The 26486-nt window shown below is 35.2% G+C and overlaps 2 protein-coding genes across 3 annotated transcripts; both read right to left on the bottom strand.

Annotated features, from left to right (window-relative positions):
* Window positions 1-9178: 9178 nt before the first annotated feature.
* Window positions 9179-17106, bottom strand: LOC103453670 (BRASSINOSTEROID INSENSITIVE 1-associated receptor kinase 1). Its single transcript, XM_008393235.4, has 11 exons — window positions 16651-17106; window positions 16434-16566; window positions 16240-16311; window positions 15950-16093; window positions 12914-12985; window positions 12733-12804; window positions 12553-12629; window positions 12051-12179; window positions 11628-11969; window positions 10915-11309; window positions 9179-9869 (listed from the first exon to the last, which is right to left on the bottom strand). Exons 1-11 carry the CDS (start codon window positions 16751-16753, stop codon window positions 9555-9557), a joined length of 1854 nt encoding a protein of 617 aa, XP_008391457.3. The 5' UTR covers window positions 16754-17106; the 3' UTR covers window positions 9179-9554.
* A 1905-nt stretch (window positions 17107-19011) lies between these two features.
* Window positions 19012-24494, bottom strand: LOC103453678 (protein RAE1). Of its 2 annotated transcripts, none has more exons than XM_008393250.4 (12): window positions 24318-24494; window positions 24100-24173; window positions 23890-23976; window positions 23577-23654; window positions 22549-22739; window positions 22282-22423; window positions 21718-21798; window positions 21091-21219; window positions 20281-20358; window positions 20029-20100; window positions 19430-19510; window positions 19012-19340 (listed from the first exon to the last, which is right to left on the bottom strand). In XM_008393250.4, exons 2-12 carry the CDS (start codon window positions 24154-24156, stop codon window positions 19293-19295), a joined length of 1044 nt encoding a protein of 347 aa, XP_008391472.1. In that variant the 5' UTR covers window positions 24157-24173; window positions 24318-24494; the 3' UTR covers window positions 19012-19292. The 2 variants fall into 2 exon arrangements, with proteins under 2 accessions (XP_008391472.1, XP_008391466.1); XM_008393244.4 differs by having other exon boundaries at window positions 24100-24190; window positions 24318-24493.
* Window positions 24495-26486: the final 1992 nt, after the last annotated feature.

Here is a 26486-nt window from a genome sequence, read left to right as displayed (position 1 = left end):
AGATTCTCCTGTTCATCATATTTCGGCTTTATACTAACCCAAGCCAACCCTAGGAAGGTAAGTCATGCACTTGATACAGCCCTACAAATCACATGTGCTGCCTCTCAATCTTTTCATCCATCGAATAGGACGTTTTAGGTTCTTTTTAAGAATGTTAGGATTACGGTGTAGTGATGATATTTTTCTTTATTTGTAAGTGATCTTATGAATGACGAGTTCAATATTAATTTATTCTCCATATGTAGTGTAAACTTATTGCTATATCACAAAGCCTAACGAATATGTACGAACTTGCAAAACACCAAATATAAACAAATAAATTATAAAACCACACGTAGAAAAGGTGAGACAGACTTGTAAGCTCAGAACCCACAAAAGGTTGATTGTAGAGGAGAGTAGCTCTAAATTGGCTAATTGGTCATCAACAACATTTCCTTCTAGAAACATATATATGTGAGCAACGAAAAATCCTATGATGTAAAAGAGAGAATTTGTCTAGTGAGTCTGAAGAGATCAAGGGTTTAGGGTTTAGAGAGACTCGCTAACAGCCCACTATCAACACATTCTCTCTTTAGAGTAAAGAGACCCGCCAATCACCCACTATTAATTACACTGATATGGTACCTCTCAACCCGCTTCTTAATTATCACATGCATAATAGGGCAGCTGTGAAAAACTTTGAGAGGCATCTGTCGTCCAAGAATGAGGTGGTGAATTTTGTGTTTCTTGTAATTTGTGTGGATGAGAAAATACTTTGATGAGGAAGCTCTAAGTTTTTTAGAGGCAACTCAGCAATGCTTCTTTGCCAGTGATTGGAAGATCCTCAAAGGGTACCTCGAGGTACCTGTAGGTAGTTTCATAGGTTGCGTGGTATAATCTTTGTGGGTGTTATTTTTCATGTTGGGTGGACGTGGGTCCTCTGTGATTAAGAAATGTATCGTATCTTTAATGAGTTTTTAATTGTGAAATCGTAATGTTTTGTTGACGTGTGTGGATTCTTGATTATGTTTGACATGAATGTCCAATATACGTTCTTGATCCTTCTTATTAAAATTTCGGTTGGCTTCAATGTAATTAAAAATGAAACAACTCACTGTAATTCATATTTAACTTTGTTAATTTTTCGATGTCCCATTCGTAAATTATTCAGCACAATTCTCATTGGTGAGAAACAGTTGGTCTCAAATCATTTTCTCCTCCAATATGGCTCCATGCTACAAGCTAAAAAGTGCAGTGCACTATAATATTGGACCTATTTTTTTGTAAAAGAATATTATAAGTTGCAATCATCGAGCGGCAATTATATAATCAACCATTGTAGGCTTCCCCACATTTGCATTATCCATCGACGCGTGGAATCTACTTACTACTTATAATTCCTAAAAGAAACAACCAAGTATTATCGAGTGAGGCAGGCAATTTGGTTTGTGTCAAATTTATTTGATTAGTTTACGCTTTACGCGTACTCTAAGAAAATATATACAATATTTGGAGATAACGGAGAATTTGGTACAAAATCGAGTGTAATGACGTTTTAGGATTCATAAATTGGCCCCATTTGATAAAATAAAGCTTTGTTCACGTTGTATTAATTTACACGTACATTACAGATTGAATAACTGAGTATTAACTATATGTGTAATTGTATAAGTTCCAAATGCTTTTTGCTTCAGTTAGATGTGCATGTATCTGGACATTCGGTACAAAACCTCGTGACTTTGAACTTCGTCTTGTGGCATGAGGCTAAATATTTTGATGCCAGCCACGGATCCAGATGGATATTAACAAGTATATAGCTGCAGTGCAACTTCTTTTTCTTTTTATGCAAAAATTAATTCCATGTGCATAAAGAAAACAATTTAAACTACATGATTTATGAATTGATGTGATTTCAATGATTAAAACTTTAACTTGATTTCAGTGTTTAAAATATCGGTATCGGTGAAAATATCGATATGCAAATTTGTGGAAATATCAATGGATATATTGTATGTCGATATTGATATCGATTAGCTTCGATGTAAATGATGGAAATTTGCTCAAAAACAAGGAAATTTAAAATCATTTTTTAGGGAATGTCATATTAAGCCACAACACACATATGAATCAAGAATTAATGATTATATACTGTGTAAACAATAAGTATGTGATATGTGAGAAGAAAACTTCCTTATAATGACAAGTAATAAAATAAAGCATTTTACTAGAAAGAATAAATTATACATAACTTAATTAAAAGGCTTATTATATTAACACCCCATAAATTGTTGAATAAACCTCACATACTTAATACACCCCACATTTGCTTTTTCACATAAAAATTATCTTAATACACCCCACATACTCCTCTATAATACACCCACACCCTACATTCTCAATATACATCTTATATTTTTTACATACACCCCACATTTCTCAAATCTTATAACACTCATTTTTAATTTTCATGGACTGAATCTAAACATTTAAACGTTTCGTTTGCTAAATGATTTCAAATCATCTGAGAGCCATTGATATTTAATACTATATGAACAGATGCAACTCAATTTCATGCGTGTGGCTGTCTAACATTCAATTGAAATAGATTCCTATAGTTGCTACCCCTTTTCTCAAGGGTGGCCACAGAAAATGTTGCCTTTCTTAATCGCTAAACTTTTCTCTTGGGGATGATAAGGTGGGTTTTCCTAGACATATGTTGTCATTCATTTATTGAAGAACTAGGTCTCCATCTTTCTTTCTGTTTTTTTTTTGTCGAAAAGAACTAGGACTCCATCTTTCTAATACAAATAATATAAAAGAACCAACAAATTTGATGGGGATTGGCACCAAATGATTCCATTAGACCTTCAAAATTACCTTCTCTCAATACATGTGGAAGGTATATCGATTTCGTGTTCCATTAATCAAAAATAATTTTTCTCAATCAACATGTCTGTAGTTTCATTGGTTAGAGTTTCGTTCAACAATGGAGGGTGAGAAGGGTTTTGATAGTTGAAAAAGAGAAATAATACGCTAAAGGTGATTTGGGGTGTATTTAGAATTTTTTTAAAACCTAATAAGGTCAAAATTATCATTACATAGTGGAGTAAATAAGTTATTTAATATTAAATTTTAATGTGGGGTGCTAATATAAAAAACCTAATTGAAATTTTAGTCATGAAAGCAGCACAAATTTTATTGAAGTAAACTAATACCATAAAGAAATAAATTAAAAAAATAAAGAATGCATAGGCTCATAGATATTTCCTGCAAACTTTTTGCAAATTGTCTGCAAACACTAGATATTTCCTGAAAATATTGAAAATATCTAGAAAATTGACTAATTTCTGAAAATAAGGTGGATATGGGATGAAGTTTAGACTTCACCCCTTTTTTCCAGATCGTTCCCTGAATTTTTGGATATTTCCTTCGAAATATTTAACATATCAAGGATATTTCAAACACTGCTTGATTTACACTATGAAGTTGAAGTTTTAAGCACACCCTTATAAGTGAGATCTTTATTTTTTGTACTTTTAAAATAGGATTAAGTCTGGATACGTACCTAATCTTTAGGTGTGATTTCAAATTGGTCGTAATCTTCCAACCACTTAAAAAACCAATGATCAAATAATTATCGACAGCCAGAAAATCTTCCAACCACTTAAAAAATTATCGTATAAAGTTAAAAACCTTTAGAAAATCTTCTTCATGTTAAAAGTTAATTATCTTCTTCTTCATGTTAATTAATTATCGTATAAAGTTAATTAACATTTCAAATAATTACTTAATATTTTAAAAACTAGATATTTGTTAGGTCAGGGCGTTAGGTGATGACTTTAATTACTAACAGTAAGTGATGATATTTCTAGCATTAAATGACAAGGTGGACAAACACTAGAGTTGATCTCCACTAATCGTCGTCTTTGGAGCTCTAATTCCCCAAGTTGACTCCTTTTAAAACGTTGTAAAGAACTATCTAACGTCTTAAAAAATAGACATTTGTTAGGCTCACTAGTGTTAAGTGACGATGTGGACAATCATTTTTTATTTTTTTTAACAAACAATATTATCTACACTAAGGGAGAGGGGTGAGCTTATCCTCACAATGGGCTAGCAATAATGTGGTACAAATTCGCCTTTGGCGAGAATCAAACCTAAAGACTTCTCACTTACAAATGAAGAGGAATATCAATAGACCATAGTACTAAGTGGCAATGATGTGGACAATTATTAAAACGGGTTTTACTCTCAAGTTGTATATGGATCTTTGAATTTTCAAATCGACGCAGTTTAATTAAGCAAATTTATGACTTAAATTGGGTAGTTATTCGTACTTAACCCTTTAAAATATATATAGTTAGTTTCTTCCAATGATGAGAATATCTTTGTAAAAGAATTTATTATGTGTCTGCTCTGTTTGTAAGATAATATGACGTTCACTAGTCTAGACCCACTTCAAAATGTATTTCATGATCTGAATTGCTCTTTTTTTTTAACTATCAGTAAAAACCATCTTTAGAATAATTCATTCAAATCAAGATAATATGACGTTCACTAGTCTAGACCCACTTCAAAATGTATTTCATGATCTGAATTGCTCTTTTTTTTTAACTATCAGTAAAAACCATCTTTAGAATAATTCATTCAAATCAAAAGCAACTGGTTATCTTACTATGATCATATGATGAATCAACACAATATTTTCCATACATGGTAAATTGGTTATGACAACAATCAATTTTTTATTTTGATCAACTTTTACGGAGATGATCTTTAAATAAATTTTTTTTAAGATTTGAATTGTATAAGAAACGATTATTAGCACCGTATCAACTTACTAAGATGCATATATACCACTATTGATAAATCTCTAGGCTCTAGTTATTATATTCCAATTGAAAAAAAAAAAAAAAAAGGCTCTAGATATTATGTTACGGAACAAACACGGTAGAGCAGTTGATCAGATTGCAAGCTGAAGCCTACTTTACTTTCCAAGTAATGAGTACTAAAAAACTTTAATTATATGAAGAAAGTGGCATATGCATGCAGTTAAGAAGATCATATACGAACATAACATGCACGTCAGTGTCAATTAGCCGTGATTAGATTGTCACTAGGCTTTCGACCAAACAAATAAAAAGGATATTCTCGTTTGGATGAAATCTTATCTGTTCTTTTTCTTACATCCAACTTTGTTGGTTCGTTTGGACAGTCTGCAATACATGCCGAGGATAATAGTACGATGACACAAACAAAAGTAGTTTGTTAAGGATTCACGAACGATTCTCCTTTAATATAGAATTATGAAAATTCAGAGAAGTTCTCGTTTAAATTGATAATACGATGAAAGTAGACTGAATACAGCCCTAACAGTCGAATATAAAGTCATTGGGAAAACCCTAGCTGCAAAAGAAATTAAAAAGAGAAATTAAAAAAATTACTTAAGCACCCAATAAACTTAAAAGCTGTTTGTAACCCCCTAGAGACGATGTTCAAAAAGCGCCTTATTTAGACTATTGACCGCAAGTCTTCGTCGCTCGCCGTTCGAATCACGTTTTCCAGCCCCTCGCCAGAAGATTAATGCAAATTATATATATATATATATATTGTGTGTCAAAAATGAGGACAAAATAGGAAAAACAGGGATATGATTGTCATTTTGTCAAAAGATACAAAATTACTATTTTGCTCTTCTCGTGTCAACATTGTGTATTCAAAAGTGAGGGCAAAATTGGAAAAAAGGGGGCAAAAAGTTGACAAGCCCTCTTCTCTTAATAGAATAGTATAGATAGATGAAGAAGATGATAATTAACTTTAGGGAACTTTAACGAAAAGCACCCGGTACTGTTCATTTTAACGAAAAATCACATTTTTACACTAAAAAGTCAATCCTGGTACTATTCACTTTACCCTTTATTTTGTCCTTATCATTAAAACTCAAAGTTTTCAAGCCCTTTTCATTAGTTTTCCTTTAACTTTATACGATTTGGTGTCGTTGAATGAGTACATATCCTCTTCGAATTTAATAAAAACTGAGCCTAAGGATCAAATGATCCGGACTATTGAAATTTGATCCAACGGCTACAATTATTATAACTTTAGAGAGGCCCTATGTTTGTAACCATTGGATCAAATTTCAAAGACTCGGATCATTTGATCCTTAGGCTCAGTTTCTCTATATTTGGACATGCGTATTACTAAAACAATAAGGGTGTATGTATTTTGATACGATCAAACTCATAAAGCAGCAATCAATCAATCAACACAATATATAAAAGTTTGAAAAAAACAGTACTCATAATTCCAAATATAATGACTCTATGTTTATCCAGAACAAAATATAGTTGTCGATAGATAAGCTTTCGTAGGATATTCATATGACCATACGTATTTCGTTTATTAATTTTCTTCTTTATTGTTGTCTAGGTTAAACTTTGACATATTCAAAATGAGGATCCGTTTATAGGATCCTCGTTGTCATTTCATTTCAGTGTTGAAAAATAAAAAAGGTGAAATTGTTTAAAAATGTTGCTATTAGTGTGCCTGAAACAGGATTCAGTGCACAAAATGTTATAATACAAGTGTTTGGATACTTAATAAAAAAAATTCAACCACTTATATCATGGTACATTGAAAAATCTCTCTGTTTATAAGCAGTTCTGCTATTATTATATGGTGTCAAATGATCACAAGCTACTGATAATTAAAGAGTAAATTGGAAGCCAATTTTTGAAGGAGGATATAATTAGGTTTGAGACAAAAATGGCGGCAGGCATATTATTCATCATACATGATGGCCTTTTCCTTTGCTTTCCATTCACTCGAAGGCCGAAATGGAAGAATCATTGGTTTTGGATATTTGAAGCTTTTTAAATGGTTGGAAGGTCAGTTTCCATATCTTGGACTATATATCCAGTTTTTTTTTTTTTCCAATTCTTATCAATGCCAGCTAGATGAGTATATTTTGAAGATTAAATGATAGAAAATTGGTTAAGATGATTTAGACACGTAAATTAAAGACGTACAAATGTTTCGATTAAAAAATGCGACTCTGTGAGACGGGGCCAGGACAAAAGGAGTGGACGAAGACCTAGAAAGACTTGGAAAGAGATTTTAAGAAAATATATGGAGTACTTGAAACTAATGGAAAATTTGATACAAAATTAAGCATAGTGACGATCTAAAATCTATACACCAACCCCACTTAGTGAGTTAAGACTTGATTGTTGTTGTAGCTTTGCTGCATTCGAGTGTGTCAACCCCAAAAAGTACTTCGAACTAAAACATATGCACTAAATGGAAGTGAAGTAACGAGTTTTGAGTAACAGTTTTGACACTTCCGATTCTTTGCGTCACTGCACTAAACTTGATGCACTTAACTGTCAAAAATTATACCAATTAGAGTATGAAAACAACTACTCACTAATTTAAGAAATTAGAGTTCTTTGAGATTTCTAACGATGTTGGCTTATGATTCCATTGTGAACTAGTTATACCCTCGTTCATAGAACAAGAACTGGCAAATACTCTTTTACAGTCAACGTCTCTCGCAACTACTATAAACAGAACTCCTATAAAATCAACATGCACGGAATCTCGCATATGTACATATATAATTTGTTGATGTAAAAAATCAAGTTGACTTTGGAACAATGCAAAGTGTCAAGGTGTGAGGTTGCTTCGGTCACCTAGTTTATTCTAGAGTTGACACGTGTCGCGTTATGATTGGTCTCCTTGTTGGAGAGAAGCTCTTGTGCTTCGGCATGGGTGCCTCATCACAAATTCTTCAAGTGAGACTCTGAAAGTATAAAGTTGACCGATGCTAGTTTTATGGTTGATGAAATATGATACAAACAAACATAATTCAATACGAATTCCCATGAATACATACGTAAGATATGCAAACATGAAGTGTAAAAATTTTAAAGAAGACAATAATTTGCAATTATATGTAGCTTCAAAGTAAAGGCATAAGAGAGAACGCTTAGGCGTGAAATATCAAACATGAATGATGAATAGAGGTTTAAAGAGAGAGAATTAGAATCTATTTAAGTAGCGGGTACAGGCTGTTGTCTGCAGAGTACGATAGGGGGACCAATGCAAGTAGTAGCTAGCGTGCTATCGTTAGTGTCTTCCTTCCCAAAATAAGTATACGTCGGGGATTTGTCATTATTATCATTTTCGTTGATCGTTCTATCTTTACATAGAGATTTTGGCATAGTTTCTTCGCTTGTATCTTTTTCATTTACTTTCATCTTTATCAATAAATTTGTAAAGTGATCCTCACCCTGAAGGTAGGTGTCTCCACATGACTATTGCTGAATAGTTAATCTCGTCTAATTTTTTTCTATTTGAAAAAAATAATTAAAAATAAAAAAGATTGTGTAAGGGACCCGCGGTGTTGGATAAGACATGCTTATTGACTTGGCACCCAAAATTTTCCTACTGCTTGCTCTAACTACTCAGAGAATCAGCGTGCATCATATCAACTTCTAGACTTTTTATTTGCTTTGTGCTCTATAATTTTAGGGTTAAGTGTATCACAAGTACAGTTGTTGAATCTCGATTGTGATATCGTGCATGAATTGCCTGGTAATGTGAATGTGAGCCGTGATCACAAAAATGGATATGGTAAAGGGGTGGTGGGCGGCGAAAGCGATAGCGATAGCGAGGGTAGGGGCGGTGATGGTAGCGGCAATGGTGACAGTATGATGGTGGTGACAGTATTGGGGTGTGTTGGTTCGGGTGAAAATATCACAATAGTGGTATGGGCAATGGTAGAGGCAGTGGTGACGGTTATGATTGCAATGGCAGTGGTGTCGGTTATGGTAGTGGCGGTCGCGCTGGCAACAACGATGGCGGTGGATATGGTGGTGGGGTTGGTGATGATTGTGGTAGTGATGGTGGCAACAATGGCGGTGGTAATGACTGGGGGTGTTCATAAAAGGTTTTTATATATATATATATATATATATATATATATATATATATATATATATATATATATAAGTAGCTTTTAAAAACAACTTACAAGTTGTTTTTAAAAATTGTTGTCTGAAGACCATTGTTTTTAAAATAAGCAAGATATTTTGTTTTTACCAAACACTTATTTAAAGCTTAACTTTAACTTTAAAATAAAGCAGTTTCTGACGGAAAAAAATCAATACCAAACGAAGCCGTAATCATACAGAGATAATTTTAAAAGTAACCTTCCCCTTGAAACATTAAGTATATAGAATAAATAGACAATTATTTCGTGATGTTATTTACTTGACAATATTGACTAATTTCTGGATGGATAGGTACTTAAATTATAAGGAATGGGGGTGTGCTTTTATGGCCCTTGCTAATTCCTGGTAGCACCATACAACTTCGTAATGCCAGTTGACCCTATAAAAATTACAACAGCACCAGCTCCGTTTTGTGATCTAAAAATTACATGAGACAAAAATAAAATCGAAAACAAAGACGAAACATGTACACAAATGTGGTATCATTGAAATACAAAATGGACCTTCTCACGTCCTCGGAAGGCTTCTTACGTGCATCCGGGGACGGAACCAAGGACCATATCATCTGGGACCGGACAACTCATCCGGAGGAATATGAGAAGTTGAGTCTATGATCCAATTAGTATTTGGATGATGAATAGGGTTGTAATCTTGGCGGAACACCTCCTCTTTCTGCCACTCCTCCCATCTTTCGGCCAAACCATCGCCTTCAAGCATTCGGACAACCTCTGACATCTTGGGCCGATCCCCTGGGGTGCCTTGTGTGCACAGTAGAGCTACTTGGATCAGCTGCTCCACTTGATCCTCAACATAATTTCCATTTAGATCAGCATCAACAAGTGTTTCCAACCTCCGATCTTTCAGTAGTCCTTTGACCTAATGTTTTTCGTTAAAACAAAAAGGAAAATGTCAGCTAGTTCTACGATTTGAAACAAAAGGTGAGGGCACCTAGGAGAGTAAAAATGTGTTGTAATGTTCAAAATTTGAAGGGCCGCAGTTCTCTCCAGAAAATCAAACTGCTTACAATAATGTATCATCATTCAAATATTGATATGATGCAAAGATAAGACAAATGAAAATAGAGAGAAAAGAAAGAAGCGAGGAGGCCAAGATAGATCGACACAAAACACATGCCAAATTCTTCAAGAAATCACAGTAAGGCCAATATATCGGCAAAAGAAGCAACAACAATAGTAACAATAATTACTAAGATAATGTAATAAATTAATCTCTTAACAATTTAAACCTTAGGCTGCTATAAATAAAGATAAATAAATCTTCGCAGCTTAATCATTACTCTAACTAATAAAAGGTAATTAAACCAAACTTATTTTCTAACGCTAATTATAATTTTGTTTCTTCGATCCATGATTCTAACTGTTTTCTACATTTCGACCAAAAAAGACAAGTGATTTTTACAGTAATAAAAAAGGAACTTGCCAGCCGCATAAAGAGTAACAGGTTTTTAAAGTATCCTTACAAAGAACAAACTAAAATGATTACAGAAATGTTCCATGCAGAATGATTAAGAATGTCATAAGAGATTAGCGATCTGAAATAAAATCAATAAGTGTGGAGACCCATTATTTTCGGCTAAAATAAATAGCAACACTGGTAACGGGAGATACACCTAATTAACAGTATATTATATAACATTTCTTTATAACTTTGAGGTTTGAAACTTTGATAATTTCCAAGATTTGGACTTAGGGACACAAAATAAAGTGAAGCAAGAATATTGCTGAATTTCAACAACATTATGTCTTTTTGATAAAATATGAAAGATATTATGGAATATAGAATGATAAAATTTAATCAGAAGTGGACCTAATGCAAATATTGTTGGGAAATAACCTTGCATATAACAACAAATTAACAACAAATTAGCTACATAAACAGACAGAAAGACATAAATACATACCCAATCAAGTAACATGACATCATCATCATTCGCAAGCCGAGCAAGATCAAAAGCCCTCTGCCCAGTGATGAGTTCAAGAAGCATGACTCCGTATCCAAAAACATCAGTTTTCTCGGAAGACTTTCCAGTTGAAAGGTACTCTGGTGCTATATGACCAATTGTGCCACGTACAGCTGTTGTAACATGTGTATCCTTGTAGTCCATGAGTTTAGCCAATCCAAAGTCTCCAACAACTGCTTCAAATTCCTCATCCAACAATATGTTTGCAGCTTTCACATCACGGTGAATAATTTTTGGATCACAGTGATCATGTAAATAAGCAAGGCCTCTTGCAGAACCCAATGCAATGCATTGTCTTTTTGGCCAATCAAGTGCAGCTTGTTCTTCTGGACGATCTAGAATAATTTATCGACATAATTATGAATTAGAATTTTAAATTACCAGCAACAGGTGGTTTCATTTTACACATATTATACCACCCATCCTACCCAAAAAAAGGTCATCTTGTTATCCCTTTCAAATTAAACAGAAATAAAATCAACATAAACGAGGTAACTTAAAATTGAAGAAAAAAAGATCATTAAAAAAATATCTGTGTTGATACTCCAAACCAAGTTGGTCAGGTGTATAAAATTTTATTAATGTAATCCAAATAATTTTTAATGTCGTGAAACAAATATTTCATCAACGCAGCAAATAATTTAGAAGAGTACCTCTTAAACATGATGCCACACTTCCATTAGCCATATAAGGATATACGAGCAGCCTTTCTGTTGGTGTCATGCAAAAACCACGTAGACGAAGCAGATTGCGGTGGACAGCCATGCTAATCATTTCAACTTCTGTTTGGAACTGTAGCTCCCCGCCTTGGGTTCTCTCCTCTTTAAGTCTTTTTACAGCAACCAGAGTTCCATCAGTTAAACGTCCTTTATAAACCTTACCAAATCCACCTCTACCAAGAATATTTTTGTTGCTAAAGGTATCCGTTGCAACTTGTAGCTCACGCAAAGAAAACCTTTTGAGCTGTCCTAAATGAACTTCTGGATCCTCCTCAGCTGCAAATACAGTAGATGAGTGAAACCTACATCCCATACTACAACACGATCAAGCTATATTACTCTTAATAGTTCACTAACCAGGTACATCAAAGAAATGATCCTGTGGTTTTCTTCGTCGCCAATAAGCAAGTGCAATTGCAGGTGCAGCAAACAGCAAAGCGGCACCAGCAGCAACCCCTCCAGCAATAGCCCCAGTAGCAGTGGTGCCTAATATGATTCACCAGAGGTAAAATGGAAGGGTTATTTGCGTAACATGAACCAGATTTAAATGAAAAATCCTTAGAGTCAGATGCTCTCTCTCTCTCTCCCTCCCTCTCTCTCTCTCTCTATGAAATAGTACAATACAAAATTAGGAGTATCCTCTCAGATCCTCAACCGCTTCCTTTCCTAACTAGCATCTTCTTAGAATCTTTACAGCAGTGATTCCAACAATAATGTTATATTATTAAAAAAATTAACAGAAAAACACCCAAAAAATTAACTATCAATATCACAAGTGTATGTGAAACAAAATAGAGCCAGCTCTCAAAATAAATTTGAGTTAATATAACAAGAACAGAACACTATAAGTTGTAAAAACCTGGAGAACTTGGTGGGGGAGAAAGGGGAGGAGGTGGAGAGGCTGGAAGTGGTTTCAGAAGAGGATTATTGTTAAAACTGCAAAATGAAGAATAGCAGTCAGTACCTCATTTAGATCATCAGCTGGGACGGCCACTGCAGGGAAAAGGTAAAGAAAGAGAATAAAGTTGCTTCAACAAACCTGATGGGAGTAAAAAGTGAAAAAGATCCATTGACAGGAATATCCCCTGTCAGATTGTTATTTGAAAGATCCCTGCATTCCATGGGAAAAGAGAAAACTACATGTTATCTTTGATGGCAGATAAATTAGTAACTTTTCTCTCTACACCCTTCTTATTGAGATGAAAGTATATGAAACTCACAGGACTTGCAATGATTCGATTTTAGTCAAAGTCATGGGAATATTCCCCGCCAAGGTGTTGTTGTTGAGACGCCTGTTTCATGGAACAGAAAGTGTTAAATCACAAATAATCGCAATAACAGATTATATTTTCAATACATAATTATTCAAACAATAAGGGACGCAATTAATAAAATGTGAACGTAGTTTTGTGATAATTCATTTTCTTTTACCACTGTTCTAGTCGCCATATAAACAACAGAAGAGTATGTGAGTTCTAAGTGTGCATAAAGTACATATGGACAGAATAGACAAGCGAACAATGAGCTAGGAAACTTTCTAGACATCCTACAAGATATGAGAGTTCACCCACTCTGGTTACAGAATTCCTTTCTATTTCCCCTAAAATATATTTCTGCAAATAAGAGTCGACGGATTTTCCTCTTACTATAAATTTCATTGTTGTCGATATTAACATCCGCGTGTTGAGGCCCTTCACTGTTTAGGACTCACTCCTCGAAAAAGTCAAAACCTTTCCTGAACACACACATTCTAGCTCAGCACCTTACATAATATGGATCTCATAACTGTTACTGCTAGAAATACAAACGAATAATTCTCAAAATTTCTGGAAATTCAAGATCTGCTCTTTGTAACGTAGACTCAGTATTCATCTAAATAAATCTCCCTAAAATTCCACATGAAGTTTCAGGGAAGCAAAAAAGAGAGCAAAATAGTTTACTTAGGGTAACCCTAAGAAGATGTTACAAGGGTGGCTCGAAAATTAAAAAGAAAACAATAATACTCTCCTATTAAATCTTAATGTTATACTTCCATTTGCACTATATATGAGTGCAATCAGATATATATATACACAAACCTTTTCGATAAGATTTTGAAAACGAGGAAGATGCGAAATGAGTGGCGAAAAAGCACTTTGGTGCCCATCAGCAAGAATAAGGGCGACATATAAAATTGCATGAGTTATACGAGTATTAAGTTAATGGGTCATACAATGAAGCTTATGGGAGAGTAATTGAGCATAGACTGAAGCAAGAGACACGGGTCTCAGACAATTCGGGTTCATGCCAGGGTGCTCGACTATGGAGGCAATCTATCTCTTACGAAGATCGATGGGACAATATAGAGATATACAAAAGGATTTGCACATGGTCTTTATAGATTCGGAAAAACTGTATGATAGAGTCCCAAGAGAAATTCTTTGGAGGATTCCAGAGAAGAAATGAGTGAGTAGCATATATCCAAGCAATAAAGGATATGTATGATGGTGCAAGGATTGCAGTAAGAACTCATGAAGGACAAACTGAAAGCTTTCCCATATCCATAGGGTTACAGTAAGGCTCAACTTTAAGTCCTTACCATTTTGCATTGGTAATGGATGAGCTCACGGGACATATTCAAGATGATATTCCTTGATGTATGCTTTTCATAGATGATATAGTGTTATAGATGAAACTCATGAGAGAGTAAATGCTAAGCTTAACCTTTGGTGGAAAGTGTTAGAATCTAAAGGTCTTCGACAAAGTACATGGTGTGCAATTGTAGTGGGAAAGGGGGTCCAAATGGGATACGAGTAAGGGTTGGAGATCAGGAAGTATCAAAGAGTGAACGCTTTCATTATCTTAGATTTATCTTGCAAAAGATCAGAGAATTGGATGGAGATCTCAACCATAGACTACAAGTTGAGTGGATGAAGGGGAAGAGTGCATCAAGTATAGTGTGCGACCGTCGTATGCCACTAAAGCTCAAGGAGAATGTTAAAAGGACGGCAATAAGGTCAACAATGCTTTATGGCACAGAATGTTAGGTGGTCAAGCATCAACACGTGCAAAAATGAAAGTATCGGAGATGAGAATGCTTCGCTGGATGTGTGGGCACACGAGTTGGATAGGATTAAGAATGAGCATATCCGAGGTAAAATAGGAGTGCTTACAATTGAAGAAAAGATCAAGAGAAAATCGGTTAAGGTGGTTTGGACATGTCAATCGAACACCTACAGATGCTCCGGTTAAAAAAATGTGATTACAAGATAGAGACTCAAAGCAAAAGGAGTAGAGATGAAGACTTGGGAAGACTTGGAAAGACACTTTAAGAAAAGACATGGAGTACTTGGAGCCCACAGAAGACTTGGCGCCAAACCAAGCCCAATGACGTTCTAGGTTTCATACAGCCACAACCCCACTTAGTAGAATAAGGCTTTGTTGTTGTTGTAATTTGATATGTACATAGACTAGAATAGTGTTAATCATAATAAATAGAAACTTCATAGTCTCACTTCATACTAAAACCTCATGAACATGATTACTAGCACAATTAATCTTTTTCGAGGCAGTCTTAACTATATAGAGTATTCAGAAGCACGGCACTCGAAAATACTTAAAAGATAAATGAAAGGGCCTTTTCAAGGCTCGAGCTATTATATACCATGCAACCTGGGATTTCACAATTGTCACGGTAAAAGCTATGGAAACTTAAATTTTTCTTCCTTTCCTATTTTTCCCCCCTTTTAGGATAGGGGATCTATAAAAGAGGAGAAATAAAAGAAAGATATGTGGTATAACAGAAACGGGAAGCTACAAATATAGGAGCTCCTGTTAGATCTTTAGTATTTTTAACCTGGTGATTATAGCTTAATGCCTCTTTGCATTAGAGTTCCAAATTCCGATCACCAAGTGAACTAGTCTCCCTTCTTGTGAATCTTGAAATCAGGGATCATACTATAAATTATATGCATCGGGCATAAGGAATATTTGCCTTCAAGGTTCCAGTTACGTGTTTTCCTATATTTTGTTGACGTTTATTGTTCTATCACTTGTTTATATTGTTGTGTTCCTTCTTCAAAATTGTTAAAACTCAAGCTATAGCCTATATGCCTTGACGTTAATATTCAGAGATCATAGTCAACCTAAGTAATATTTTGGGTTCAACCGAAATCCTATCATGGACTTTAAGGAAGAAAGTCACTCCAACGGAGCAATTAAAAACAGTAGATTAGCATATCGAATAAAAAAGAAAGACAAAGGATAGGGGTTCATACAGGAAACGTAGTTTTGCAAGGCTGCCAAGCGTCTCTGGAATGTTACCATGTAAATTGTTCAAGTAAAGATCCAAGCTCACCAAGTTTGACAAACCCCCAAGCTCTGGGGGAATGGTTCCGGTTATGTTATTACTGTAAAGTTCCCTGTCAAGAAAGAGGGTTTCGATATGTCAAATGCAGTAGGTGAATTCATTCATCAGTGTATCTATACCAATTTCAATTCGAATACATACTGATGGAACAGTTGGATAAGAGACACGAAAAAAAAGCAGAGCGAAAAACACACTTACAAGTACTGCAACTTGGAAAGCACACCAAGCTGTGCCACCAGTTGACCAGAGAGATTGGCATTGCCCAGATCACTGGGTGGAGCAAAAATGTTAGAAATTTCGTGCAACGCTATTTTTGCTATTACAAGTGAATTGAACTGAATTGAATTCAACATAATTGAATCGAAACGGAGGTGTTTGTTGGGTTCGCTTACACTCGAGTAACGCTATTTTCGCTATTACAAGTGACGTGAAACCAGGTACAGGGATTGACGAGAGTCGGATCCCAACTCTGCAGAACATTGTTTGGATCAGCTAGATTGCTCTTCAAAGCATTCAATGCGTCACCTGTCCAACCAATTATTCATTCATTCATTAGTTCATTCCAATTCCCGCAACCAAACACGCCCAAATTCACAGACACAGACGTACCTTCGACGTTGGCAGCAAGCTTCTGGAGGTGAAAGAAGCCAAACAGCAGAATCAGCCAAAATGCAGAAGCAGAGGCGGAGGACGTCATCAGTGTTGGGTCCATTGGAGCTGAGCTCAGCTCATACACGAATCCCTAATTCCAATTCTAACAATTGGGGAAGCAGCTGGCGTTGACCGATCAAAATCTGGAGCATCTCTGCGTTGACCGGATTCCAGAAAATTCGGTGGCCTTTGCCTCTGCTTTGGCTGTTGATTAAATTGCAGATTGCGTATGGCAAAGCATGCTTCTCACTTCTTAGAGAGAGAGCTTAGAGAGAGAGAGAGTGAAATCTCAGAGCCTCAGTAGTTTTGGAGAAGAAGGAAAAAAATGGTAAAAGGTTTGGGGGAAGAGTTGAGGAGCTGCGGGAGGAGGGCTCTCAGTCAAAGTCGCAGCCCACCACGTTGGAATTTCCTTTTTCTTCTTTTCTTTGTATTTATTTTTTCTTCAAATTTCTAGTCCTTGAAAACTAGCAATATTCTACACGTGGGAAAGTGATAGGTTTAAATTCGAGATCCGGTTGGAAGTAAGAGGTATTAGGTTTGAATTTCATCGATGACAATTTGATATCAAATTAGATTATCTATTGTGAGGTTTAGCCGAACTCCTTATCCTCTTAGTGTAAAAATATCAATGTATTAAAAAAAATTCGAGATACGATGAGTTAAATTAAAATAGAAATACACTAATTATTAGAATGAAAGATTATTCAGCGTGTCGAGAACAAGTTTAATATTTTGTGTTATAATATAAGTGGTTGAATATTTAAAAAAAAAAATTAACTACTCATAATATAGCACTTAATATATTGAGTCGTGTTACTGAAAATTTTCTTCACTGTGACAATTCACACGTTGGAAATTTCCTTTCTTCTTTTCTTTATATTTATTTTTTCTTCATTTCCAATTACTGTATATTATTTTTTGGGTGAAAATTGTTCTTCAACCACGATTTGTCTCCCGGCCCCACCATATGCCCTTATTGACTTGATGACAGTCGACTGCACGCACACCATTATTCTTCACCTTGAGTAAACACGACCAGGGAGTACAAAAATGGTTGGGAAATTGGAATATATATTATAAATATGAGTAATGGTAGTAAAACTAATTTATAGATAAAATTTTGTAAATAAAATGATATGGAAATTGATGATTAAATTATTACTTAAACGTTGATAAACGTGTTCAATTTTTATTGGTGACACTGACATATCATTTTGTTTGCAAATTTAGTCTACAAATTTAGTCTCTGTAGTATTACTCTATAAATTTATGTTGCTCAAGTAGAAAGATCGACGCGAGAATTATAGATAAGATAGTGTTATTCACTCACTCATTTTTACGTCTCACATACCCTTGTTAATTTTTTGTCATTCATCTTTTTCAATTTCTTTGATCTGACAGCCGAAAATTAAGGCAAATATATGAAAAGTAAAAGTAGATGTATGGATAACAGTACATTTATAGATATTATATTGTGATAGAATAGAAATTGTTTATGCGATGTTCATCTAGTGATGCAACTTGAGTTCAGTCAACTCGAATCAACCTATACCCAACTCAATTTCAAACCCAATCAAGCAAGTTAATATGAAGTAAAAACTCGCTTAGACCCTACTCCACTCAACCTGTTCATTTATTAGGTTAGATTTGGGTTGAGTTTTTGCCATCCAATGTCAACCCAAACCCAACCTGATTTCTAACCCAAATTTTCTCATGACATATCACACATCCCGATTGGTAATATATATAAGCAAGGTACACATTTAGGGATGACAATAATTGAAGGTTGTTGTCGGTTTTCATTTGAACAATGAATCATAATGTTCATTTACGTCTCTTTTGATTGAAATTTTGGTATTCTCTTGTTATTTTATTTCAATTTTGGTATTCTCTTGATGTATAAAACCGAATCAAAGCCAATCCAACTCAATTGGTTTGATTTTCTTCCAAAAATAAACCGAACCGACCGGAAAAGACAATCACCGGTGGATGACGTTAATTAATTTGGGGCCATCACATGAACCGTACTCCGTTGTCTGAGTCTGGGTTTGGTTTTCTCTAAATAGTATGAACAATTAAAGTATTTCTAAAATCAATTAAAGTATTTTGCTTTAATGACGAGTTTGATATCAATTTATCTTCTACCTAAATACATATCGTTGTATTTAAGAAAGAAACTAATTTTAGTTTTATTTCCATGCTTTTAAGAGAAAAATGACTCTTAATATTTAACCGTAACCACTAGCAATTGAAGCAGTTAAGTTTTAGGAACGACGTCGAGTAAATGCCTGATGTAGAACATGTAAGATCGCATCAGAATAACAAGAAACCTCAAGCTCATTGAAACTTATATGTTCTGAATTCTCAGCACAACGGAACAAGAACGAGATCCTGTCGACAACCTAGTAGCTAGCGAAGAACAAACTAGCCGCCTCTTCGGAGATGGCAACTCAAAATAGCACCAGAACAACAATCTTCCTATCTAAACTAGACAACAATCTTCCCATCTAAACTAGACATACAGAATGCCGCCTTGATCACACGTTTGCGAACTAAAAAACGTCGTATGCACAAAATAGCTCATACCCGACATGACAGCTTCACCGTTTTCCAGCGTTGATTCTTGGCTTGCCTTTAACCTCAGCTTCCTGCAGCCACGAAAAGGGTAACAATGCAGTTTTGGTATTTCCAGGCCTTCATCAACAAAATTACTGGAAACGTACGGTCAGAAACATACCTGGGGCACATGGAGGTAAATGTAGTTCTTTGCAGTAGCAGGATTATGATTTTCAGCGCCCTTGCTCCAATCATAGCAAACCTAGAAACATACGTCGGAAAGGATCTTCATTAAAATATTTAAAAATTATGAGTAAACTATATGGAATTTGCGCAACCAGTTTTCGAGTCAAATTGGTTCTCAAAGATTAGAACCATAAACCAGCAGTATAATCTCGACAGAAACAATAGTGAAAGACAAGCAAGTCTACAGAGCGAAAGGTTCATTGGAGGTATAATCGAAATTGCATAAAGGTTGTCATCATTGCAAGAAGTACAATAAAAATGCATACACAACGGTATTGCCTGAAGTTGCAGTGGATACAACATACTTCTACCACTTTATACCAGTTGAAGAACACAACTTCTATGGATGTATACAACTTCCAGACTCCATTCATTTCCCCAGATTTAAAAGAGGAAAACCATAAAAGTAAGGATAGTATTTTCCTTTTCCTAAACAAGTTGTACACCATGAGTCAGTCCCATGAAAGTTTGAACGACAAACCTCAGACACAAAACCCTCGTATTAGTTGCAAAATCACAAAGAAAGAGACTTACTGCGTATGCAAATATGGAACCATCACTGTTGAAAGCACTGCAAGGAATAGGTTGACTGCACCTTGCCATTGCCTGAAAAAAATCAGAAAACCCTCTATTAGACACTTGTACGCATACAAAACAAATTATCAGCAACCAAATATATCACCAGATTAGCGGTAACTTGAACTGATCAGAACCCAACAGTCAAGATGCTCATAGTTTAAGCATAATACAAAAACAAAAGCAGTAGAAAATAGATGTGGAAGAAACCTTTAGTCTCTGTTTGCTATCCTTATCCCAAAAATTGAAAGAACCGTCAGAACCAGCGGTAGCAAATGTGTGATGGACCTGATCGAGGAACACAAAATAAGCTCTAATGTTTGACAAATAATAGAAAACCAAAAATGAAGTCTCATAATTTATCCAACATCTCACCCAACAACCTAACAATAACCATAATGAACATGCTGTGAACGTTGTATAAACTAGTTGGATGGAAACTGTCAAATAAATAGGCATTCCAAATATTGATTCTGAAGTAAACTCATTCCTAAAAGAAGACAAATTCGAACATGAAGGTAAGATTTAACTTGACCAAAGCCGCCATTCAGACAAAATAATCCAGTAAACATAGCAATATAACTTTACAGATTCTCATACACTATGACAATCCAACAACCAATTTAATACAGTACGTGATATAAAAGAAAACTTCAAAACAAAAGAAAATAGTAATTCAAGGATTATTTAGAAACATTTTGCTTTTTATATTTCAGAATTGAAAAGAGTGAAAAGAAACAGGAAAAAGGAAAGAGCAAGATGAGACATTACAGAGGTGAAGAAGAATGCATGTAGCGAAAAACACAAACATTTCCCTTCAAAGTGTTTTGACTTTTGAGTTTCAAACTCTAATGTATTTCTCCCTCCTTCACCCCATCATCTCTCCTCTTAATGTCCTTTCCTGTTTCTTATCTTAAATTTTAAAACAAGAATATAAACAACCTAAAATAAATACGTTGGACCGTCAAGACACTGTCCAGACATAATTACAAACAAAGGAAAAAGATAAAGGAATCTTACTGGATGGAAGTTCAGAGAGTTGACTGAGTATATCTCATTGCCCTCTCTATGGCACTTGAAGGTAAAGTTTTTACTTTGTAGTCCATCATCCAGATGATGTACACCAACCCTCCCTTCAATAGAACCAACCTGGTCGGAGCATAATGTCAGAATCATAATTAATATAATTCAATAATTATTCAGACAAGATAAATAGGTTATGAATCAAAAGAATAAAAAGAGAGTATGACTGATCCTATGTCATGTTCAATAATCATGATAGTCAAAACAGAAAGTACAATGGCAAACGGTAGAACTGATGGCAAAGTGGTATATCAGTTATGAGTCTTATGACCAATGATATCAACATCAAATTTTCAAAAAGGCTATAATGCATTTGAGCAAATAAATTACACCCTGTGCTTTAGTGGAAGCACAAAAACACCCATCTCATACTGAAAAATTATAGCACTATAATCGAAGCCAAAATTTTTTAAATTAACTTGTCAGCGCTCATATTTTTCATGGTTTCTGCCTCCCCTAGATAACTAAGAGAATAACTATACTTTCAGAGAGAAACTAAACAGAAAACTAGAAGGACAAAAAAATAAGTAAAGAACAATTTTGAAGGGAAGATCAAATACTTACCAAGAATCCTTGCTGATCAGGAAATGCAGCAACACACCTTGTTTGATACTTTAGGGGTGAAACAATTCTCTTGAATTCTGTCTGTTGGTGATTGGAAATAATTGAAATCAGTAGCAAAAAATAGCATGTCAATGAAGGTGACCCAGTCAAATATTAGAATGTTTTAGATAACAAATCCCAAATCCATTGACTGGACTTGAAAACTTAAAAAAGAACAAGAAGCTTATCCTCAGGGTACTGCAAAAAATAATTAAAAGCCTAGACAAATGTTAATTTTGGAAACTAGGAGTCTAGGAGTAAACAAAGTTACTGAAGAACTAAGCTGCTTTAATTTGTCAATGTATTCTTGTTGCGATGGCAAGTGCCTTCGCCCATGAGCGGTAGGTCTCGGGTTCGAGACTTGGGAGCAGCCTCTCCATAAATGGGGGTAAGGCTAGCCAACATTCACCTCTCCCAGACCCTGCGTAAAGCGGGAGCCTTGTGCACTGGGTACGACCTTTATTCTTGTTGCATCAAATTGATAAAAGAAATGCTATCTGATAACCCTTACATATAAAAAGATACCTGTGGGTTTTGCAAGTTAAAAACAATCAGATTTCTGTCTGCAGTGCCAACAACCATTAGAGGGTATCTCACTGATAGAGTGTAGCAGCGCTCAGGTAGAGGTTGGGTATGGATTGGAGTTTGCTGCCTCAGATCCCAATACCTGAATATTGGTAGCAAAGGTCATACATTAAAAGAAGAAGAAAAAAACTTCTTTAAGAAATTAATTTTAACAAGAACCCCACTAAAATTTCTGGTGTACAAATTCAACGGGTATGTTTAAATTACTTCAAAGTCTTGTCCCAGCTTCCTGTGACTAAGTAGTTCATCTCCGGGATCCATGCAATCTCTTTTATGGGTGCTTCATGCATGGCAACGGTCACTGGTTGGTTACCAGCCAAAGGCCACATCTTAACTTGTTTGTCGCACCCTCCGGAGAACACTGTCGATCCATCATCCTTCCAGGTTGAGCACAAAACCTATATAGATAGACATACATCACTCCACATTATATCACAAAATTTCCTTAGTTGACATACATTGATCTCATGTGGTCTCGAATTAAATGCACATGCTTGTGCATGTACAAACATATGTATTTATCGATAAATCTTTGAAATAGTGGTGATCCTTACTCTAAGGACTTTATCTTTTTGAATCAGATCGTATAATAACAGTACAAAAATTACTTGCTTAAAATCAACAACATATAACAATTGTAAAAGCAATTGACCTTGATATCTTCATTGCAGAGACATGTCTCAGATGTCCCATAATTACAATTCCATAATTTGACCTTCTACAAAGAGATTGCACTGTTTTTACCTAAACAAAATTTTGAGTCCAATTGTAACCTTAAAAAAAATTTGTGACCAATATATATCTCCCTGTTTTTTATATTTAGTATCACATAAAACTACTCTTATCTCAATTCCTGAGTAATACATCCGGAAACAAAAAGCAAAACTTTTGTTTGTTTTGTATTCAACCAGAATAACCCTAAGTCACTATGCAGAGTAGAAGTTAAGAATCATATCAGAGGGCCATGGCCAGATGTAAACTCCCCTAACTCTGCCAGTGGAAGCAGACAAAAGTTACAAGTTCAAATTCCACAAGTAAAGGCAGGCCATCTAGCATTTATAACCTCAACAGGTATTTCTAATTCATACCCTAGTTATAATTAAAAACTATAGTTGACACATTGTTGTGTACATATCCATAATTCCACAAGATGTTGGAATTCAAACTCGCAAAACAAAATAAGTTGACTACCGAACTAGTTTCATGTAATATGGAGAGAAAGAGAGAGACGATACCGGTTGGTCATGGGATATGGATGCCTTGGGCACACTAGCAAGATTTTGTCCACTCTGGTGTATCTCCCAGCATCGCACCTAAACACCGGCATACCAGCAGTCATTACTTAATAGTTAATCCTACCAATAAACTGTTTGTTTGGTTGCAAAGATAAGAAAAGAAATTGTAAAATTCAATCCAGTGCCCAACAGTGTATCTACATAAGCAATAAGCATAAGCATGGTGCAGTTTGATGACAGAAATCCAATCCAATCCTAAAGAAAAAAACTTTCTCAGCAACCAAACAGAATGTAAGGCCACATACATACATACCTGGTTATCCCAGGAGGTGGCGACCAGAATGTTGCTCTTGGGACTGAAGCTTAGGCTTGATATCGAGTCGTTCGGTGGAGGGGTGACCTAAAATATTACAAATTAAAAGAAAAATAAAACTAAATTAACGAAGAAAATCCAAAAAAAAATCAAAACAAAAAGCAAAATCGAAGAACAACTGCAGAATAACTGCAAGTTAATCGAATTCACCTCAAATGACTTGTTCGGATTCGTATTCGGATTGGAAGCAGCCATGAAATTCGACATTGAACTCGCACTCAAAGCTGTAAAATGAAAATCGCTTTTCCAAATTTCAAAATTAAAAAAAATATTAATTATTATTGTAAATAAAGAAATTAGCGAGCATTCATCAGAGAAGTACAACTGTAAAACCCTAACCCTAGAGAGAGAGAGAGAGAGAGAGATACCGTCAGCTGAAGGAGGAGAGAGGAGAAGAAACTGAGCGGAATGTGTGAGAAGAAACCGAGCCTTGAAACTTTCGTCGAAAAGAGGAAAAAGGAGAGTATTTATATATAAAGACCGTCGTAGATCTTACGCACGGCGTATGTCTTAAGCACTCACAGATGTTATGGAGGTTGTTTTTTTTTTTAATGCTCGTAGTGTATACGTATTTGTATGTAACACCCCTGTTTTTTTATAGAAATGATTTTTTTTAATTTTGCAAAATATTCTTTTAACACACACGTGACTTTATCACCTCGTTTTGCATGCCAAAAGTCCGTCCCGTTTTTTGTGAGCTGAGCCCGTCTTGTTTTGCAAGACATGGTTCACCTCGTTCTGCGTAACCTATGTCCGCACCATTTATAAATATTATATTGTGATTTACCCACATGCACTACCAGAAGGAATTGCCTCACCACGCCCCTTTTTTTGTGAGCTGAGCCCGCCTTGTTTTGTGTGTCATGGTTCATCTCGTTCTTCGTGAGCTAAGTTTGGCTCGTTTTGCTGCGTTGAGCCAGCCTAACACATATGTTTTTTGACATAAATAGAAATTTTTTTTTTCGCAAAATATTCTTCCTAAGTATTAAGTTAAACTTTTTAAGGAATTTGGAAGCAGTTTTATGATTTGTTGAGCAACAAATATATATTTAGTAGAATATTTAAGCTGAAAACCAAAAAAAAAAAGTGAAAAGTATAGTAGTGAGGCCCAAAACACTGTCAAATGGGGTTCTACACTCAAGAATCTCACGGAAAGCCTCACTTTAATTTTCAAAACTTCCCAGTGAGGGGAAGGTGAAAATAAATCGATTGAGTGGAGAAGTTCATAATTCATTACACTTATGGATGTGACTATAATATGAAGGAAAAATGTTCGATAAGCTCTTGTATACTTTTACTGCTTATTCAGTTTTCAAGGTGACCTTAAAGAAATTTGCCCCTGCTTATTCAATCATTTCACTTGATGATCCAATACAAAAATGATAACACATGTTTTCTCCTTACTACGCTTTGAATTATATAGTGATTGATTCGAAATTGGGCTTAGAAAATAAATATTCAACATAAATAAATAAATAAAAATAATTATGTTTAATTCAATTCGGTTTGGTCAAAAATAGATATTCAACATAAATAAATAAATAAAAGTAGTTATGTTTAATTCGATTCGATTTGGTTTGAAACCAAACTGAACCAAAACCAAACCAAAACATTTTGTTTCGGTTCGGTTTGATTTTTTTATTTCGATTCGATGTTCGGTTCGATTTTTTTCAGTTTTCAGTTTTTTCAACCCATCCCTACCTGTAATACCCTTGCTAAATAATAAGTGCGGGAAGAATCATGCAAAGAAAGACATCCCGTCACTAGTTTTCCTCTCTTGATCAACATAAGCCCAAGTCTACGGGCCGAGCTGGACTTTAGTCTGTTGGGCTTGGGCCGGATAGTCTTTGCCCACTTTCACTTCAAACGGAAAAAGAAGTGGGAACCAAGGGCCACAAAATAATGAGACAAAGTAGACTGGTCCGAACTACTTATCCGGGCCGAGAAAACCCAATTGGTATGTAGGATTGGATAGCTCTCTAAACTAGGCCCAATAAATGGGTCGTGTTTGTGGTATTCTTGTCTTACCCGTTATCTTAACGGGTCGTGTCGTGTTAAACCCGTTAACGAGTCCTTAACAGGTGGTCTAATAACGATCCAAATCGTTAACAAGTTACATTGTTTCGTGTCGAGTTAATGGGTCGTGCAATGCAATGCAATGTCTAACGTCTAAATCTGGCAAACGATATCTTATCGGATTCTTAATAGGTAACTCGATAACGACACGAAATGTTATCAGATTCTTAGCATGTGACCCGATAACGACACGAAACGTTAACGGGTTATCCGATAACAACTCGACTTGTTAACAGGTTAACCTAAAACCCATTATTTTCGTGTCAAATTAATGAATCGTGTAAAAAATTGTGAAGCTTACTCTAAACTTCTTTTTAATCCCCCAGTCTTAAGAAGATTGAAATTTATAACTTATTTTAATCTTTGTCTTTTCTCTAAGTTGACCACAATGTTTCGGTTTTTTTCCTTCAACATACCATTAAAATATTAAATTATCCAATTCCAACCCGATCCTCAATAAT

The sequence above is a fragment of the Malus domestica genome, chromosome 08 (assembly GCF_042453785.1).
Source record: "Malus domestica chromosome 08, GDT2T_hap1".
Lineage (NCBI taxonomy): Eukaryota > Viridiplantae > Streptophyta > Magnoliopsida > Rosales > Rosaceae > Malus > Malus domestica.
Note: the sequence above shows the minus strand (reverse complement) of the source record. Positions and strands in the feature narration are given on the sequence as shown.

What these genes read in the sequence shown, in the direction of transcription:
- LOC103453670 (XM_008393235.4), bottom strand. Translation starts at nt 16,753, where the DNA reads ATGGACCCAACACTGATGACGTCCTCCGCCTCTGCTTCTGCATTTTGG. An exon ending in TCACTTTTTACTCCCATCAG is followed by an intron (nt 12,630 to 12,732) that starts GTTTGTTGAAGC and finishes TTCATTTTGCAG; the next exon opens with TTTTAACAATAATCCTCTTC. An exon ending in ATGTCATGTTACTTGATTGG is followed by an intron (nt 9,870 to 10,914) that starts GTATGTATTTAT and finishes GAAAAACATTAG; the next exon opens with GTCAAAGGACTACTGAAAGA.
- LOC103453678 (XM_008393250.4), bottom strand. Translation starts at nt 24,156, where the DNA reads ATGTCGAATTTCATGGCTGCTTCCAATCCGAATACGAATCCGAACAAG. An exon ending in CCACCTCCTGGGATAACCAG is followed by an intron (nt 23,655 to 23,889) that starts GTATGTATGTAT and finishes GCCGGTGTTTAG; the next exon opens with GTGCGATGCTGGGAGATACA. An exon ending in TTAACTTGCAAAACCCACAG is followed by an intron (nt 21,799 to 22,281) that starts GTATCTTTTTAT and finishes AATCACCAACAG; the next exon opens with ACAGAATTCAAGAGAATTGT.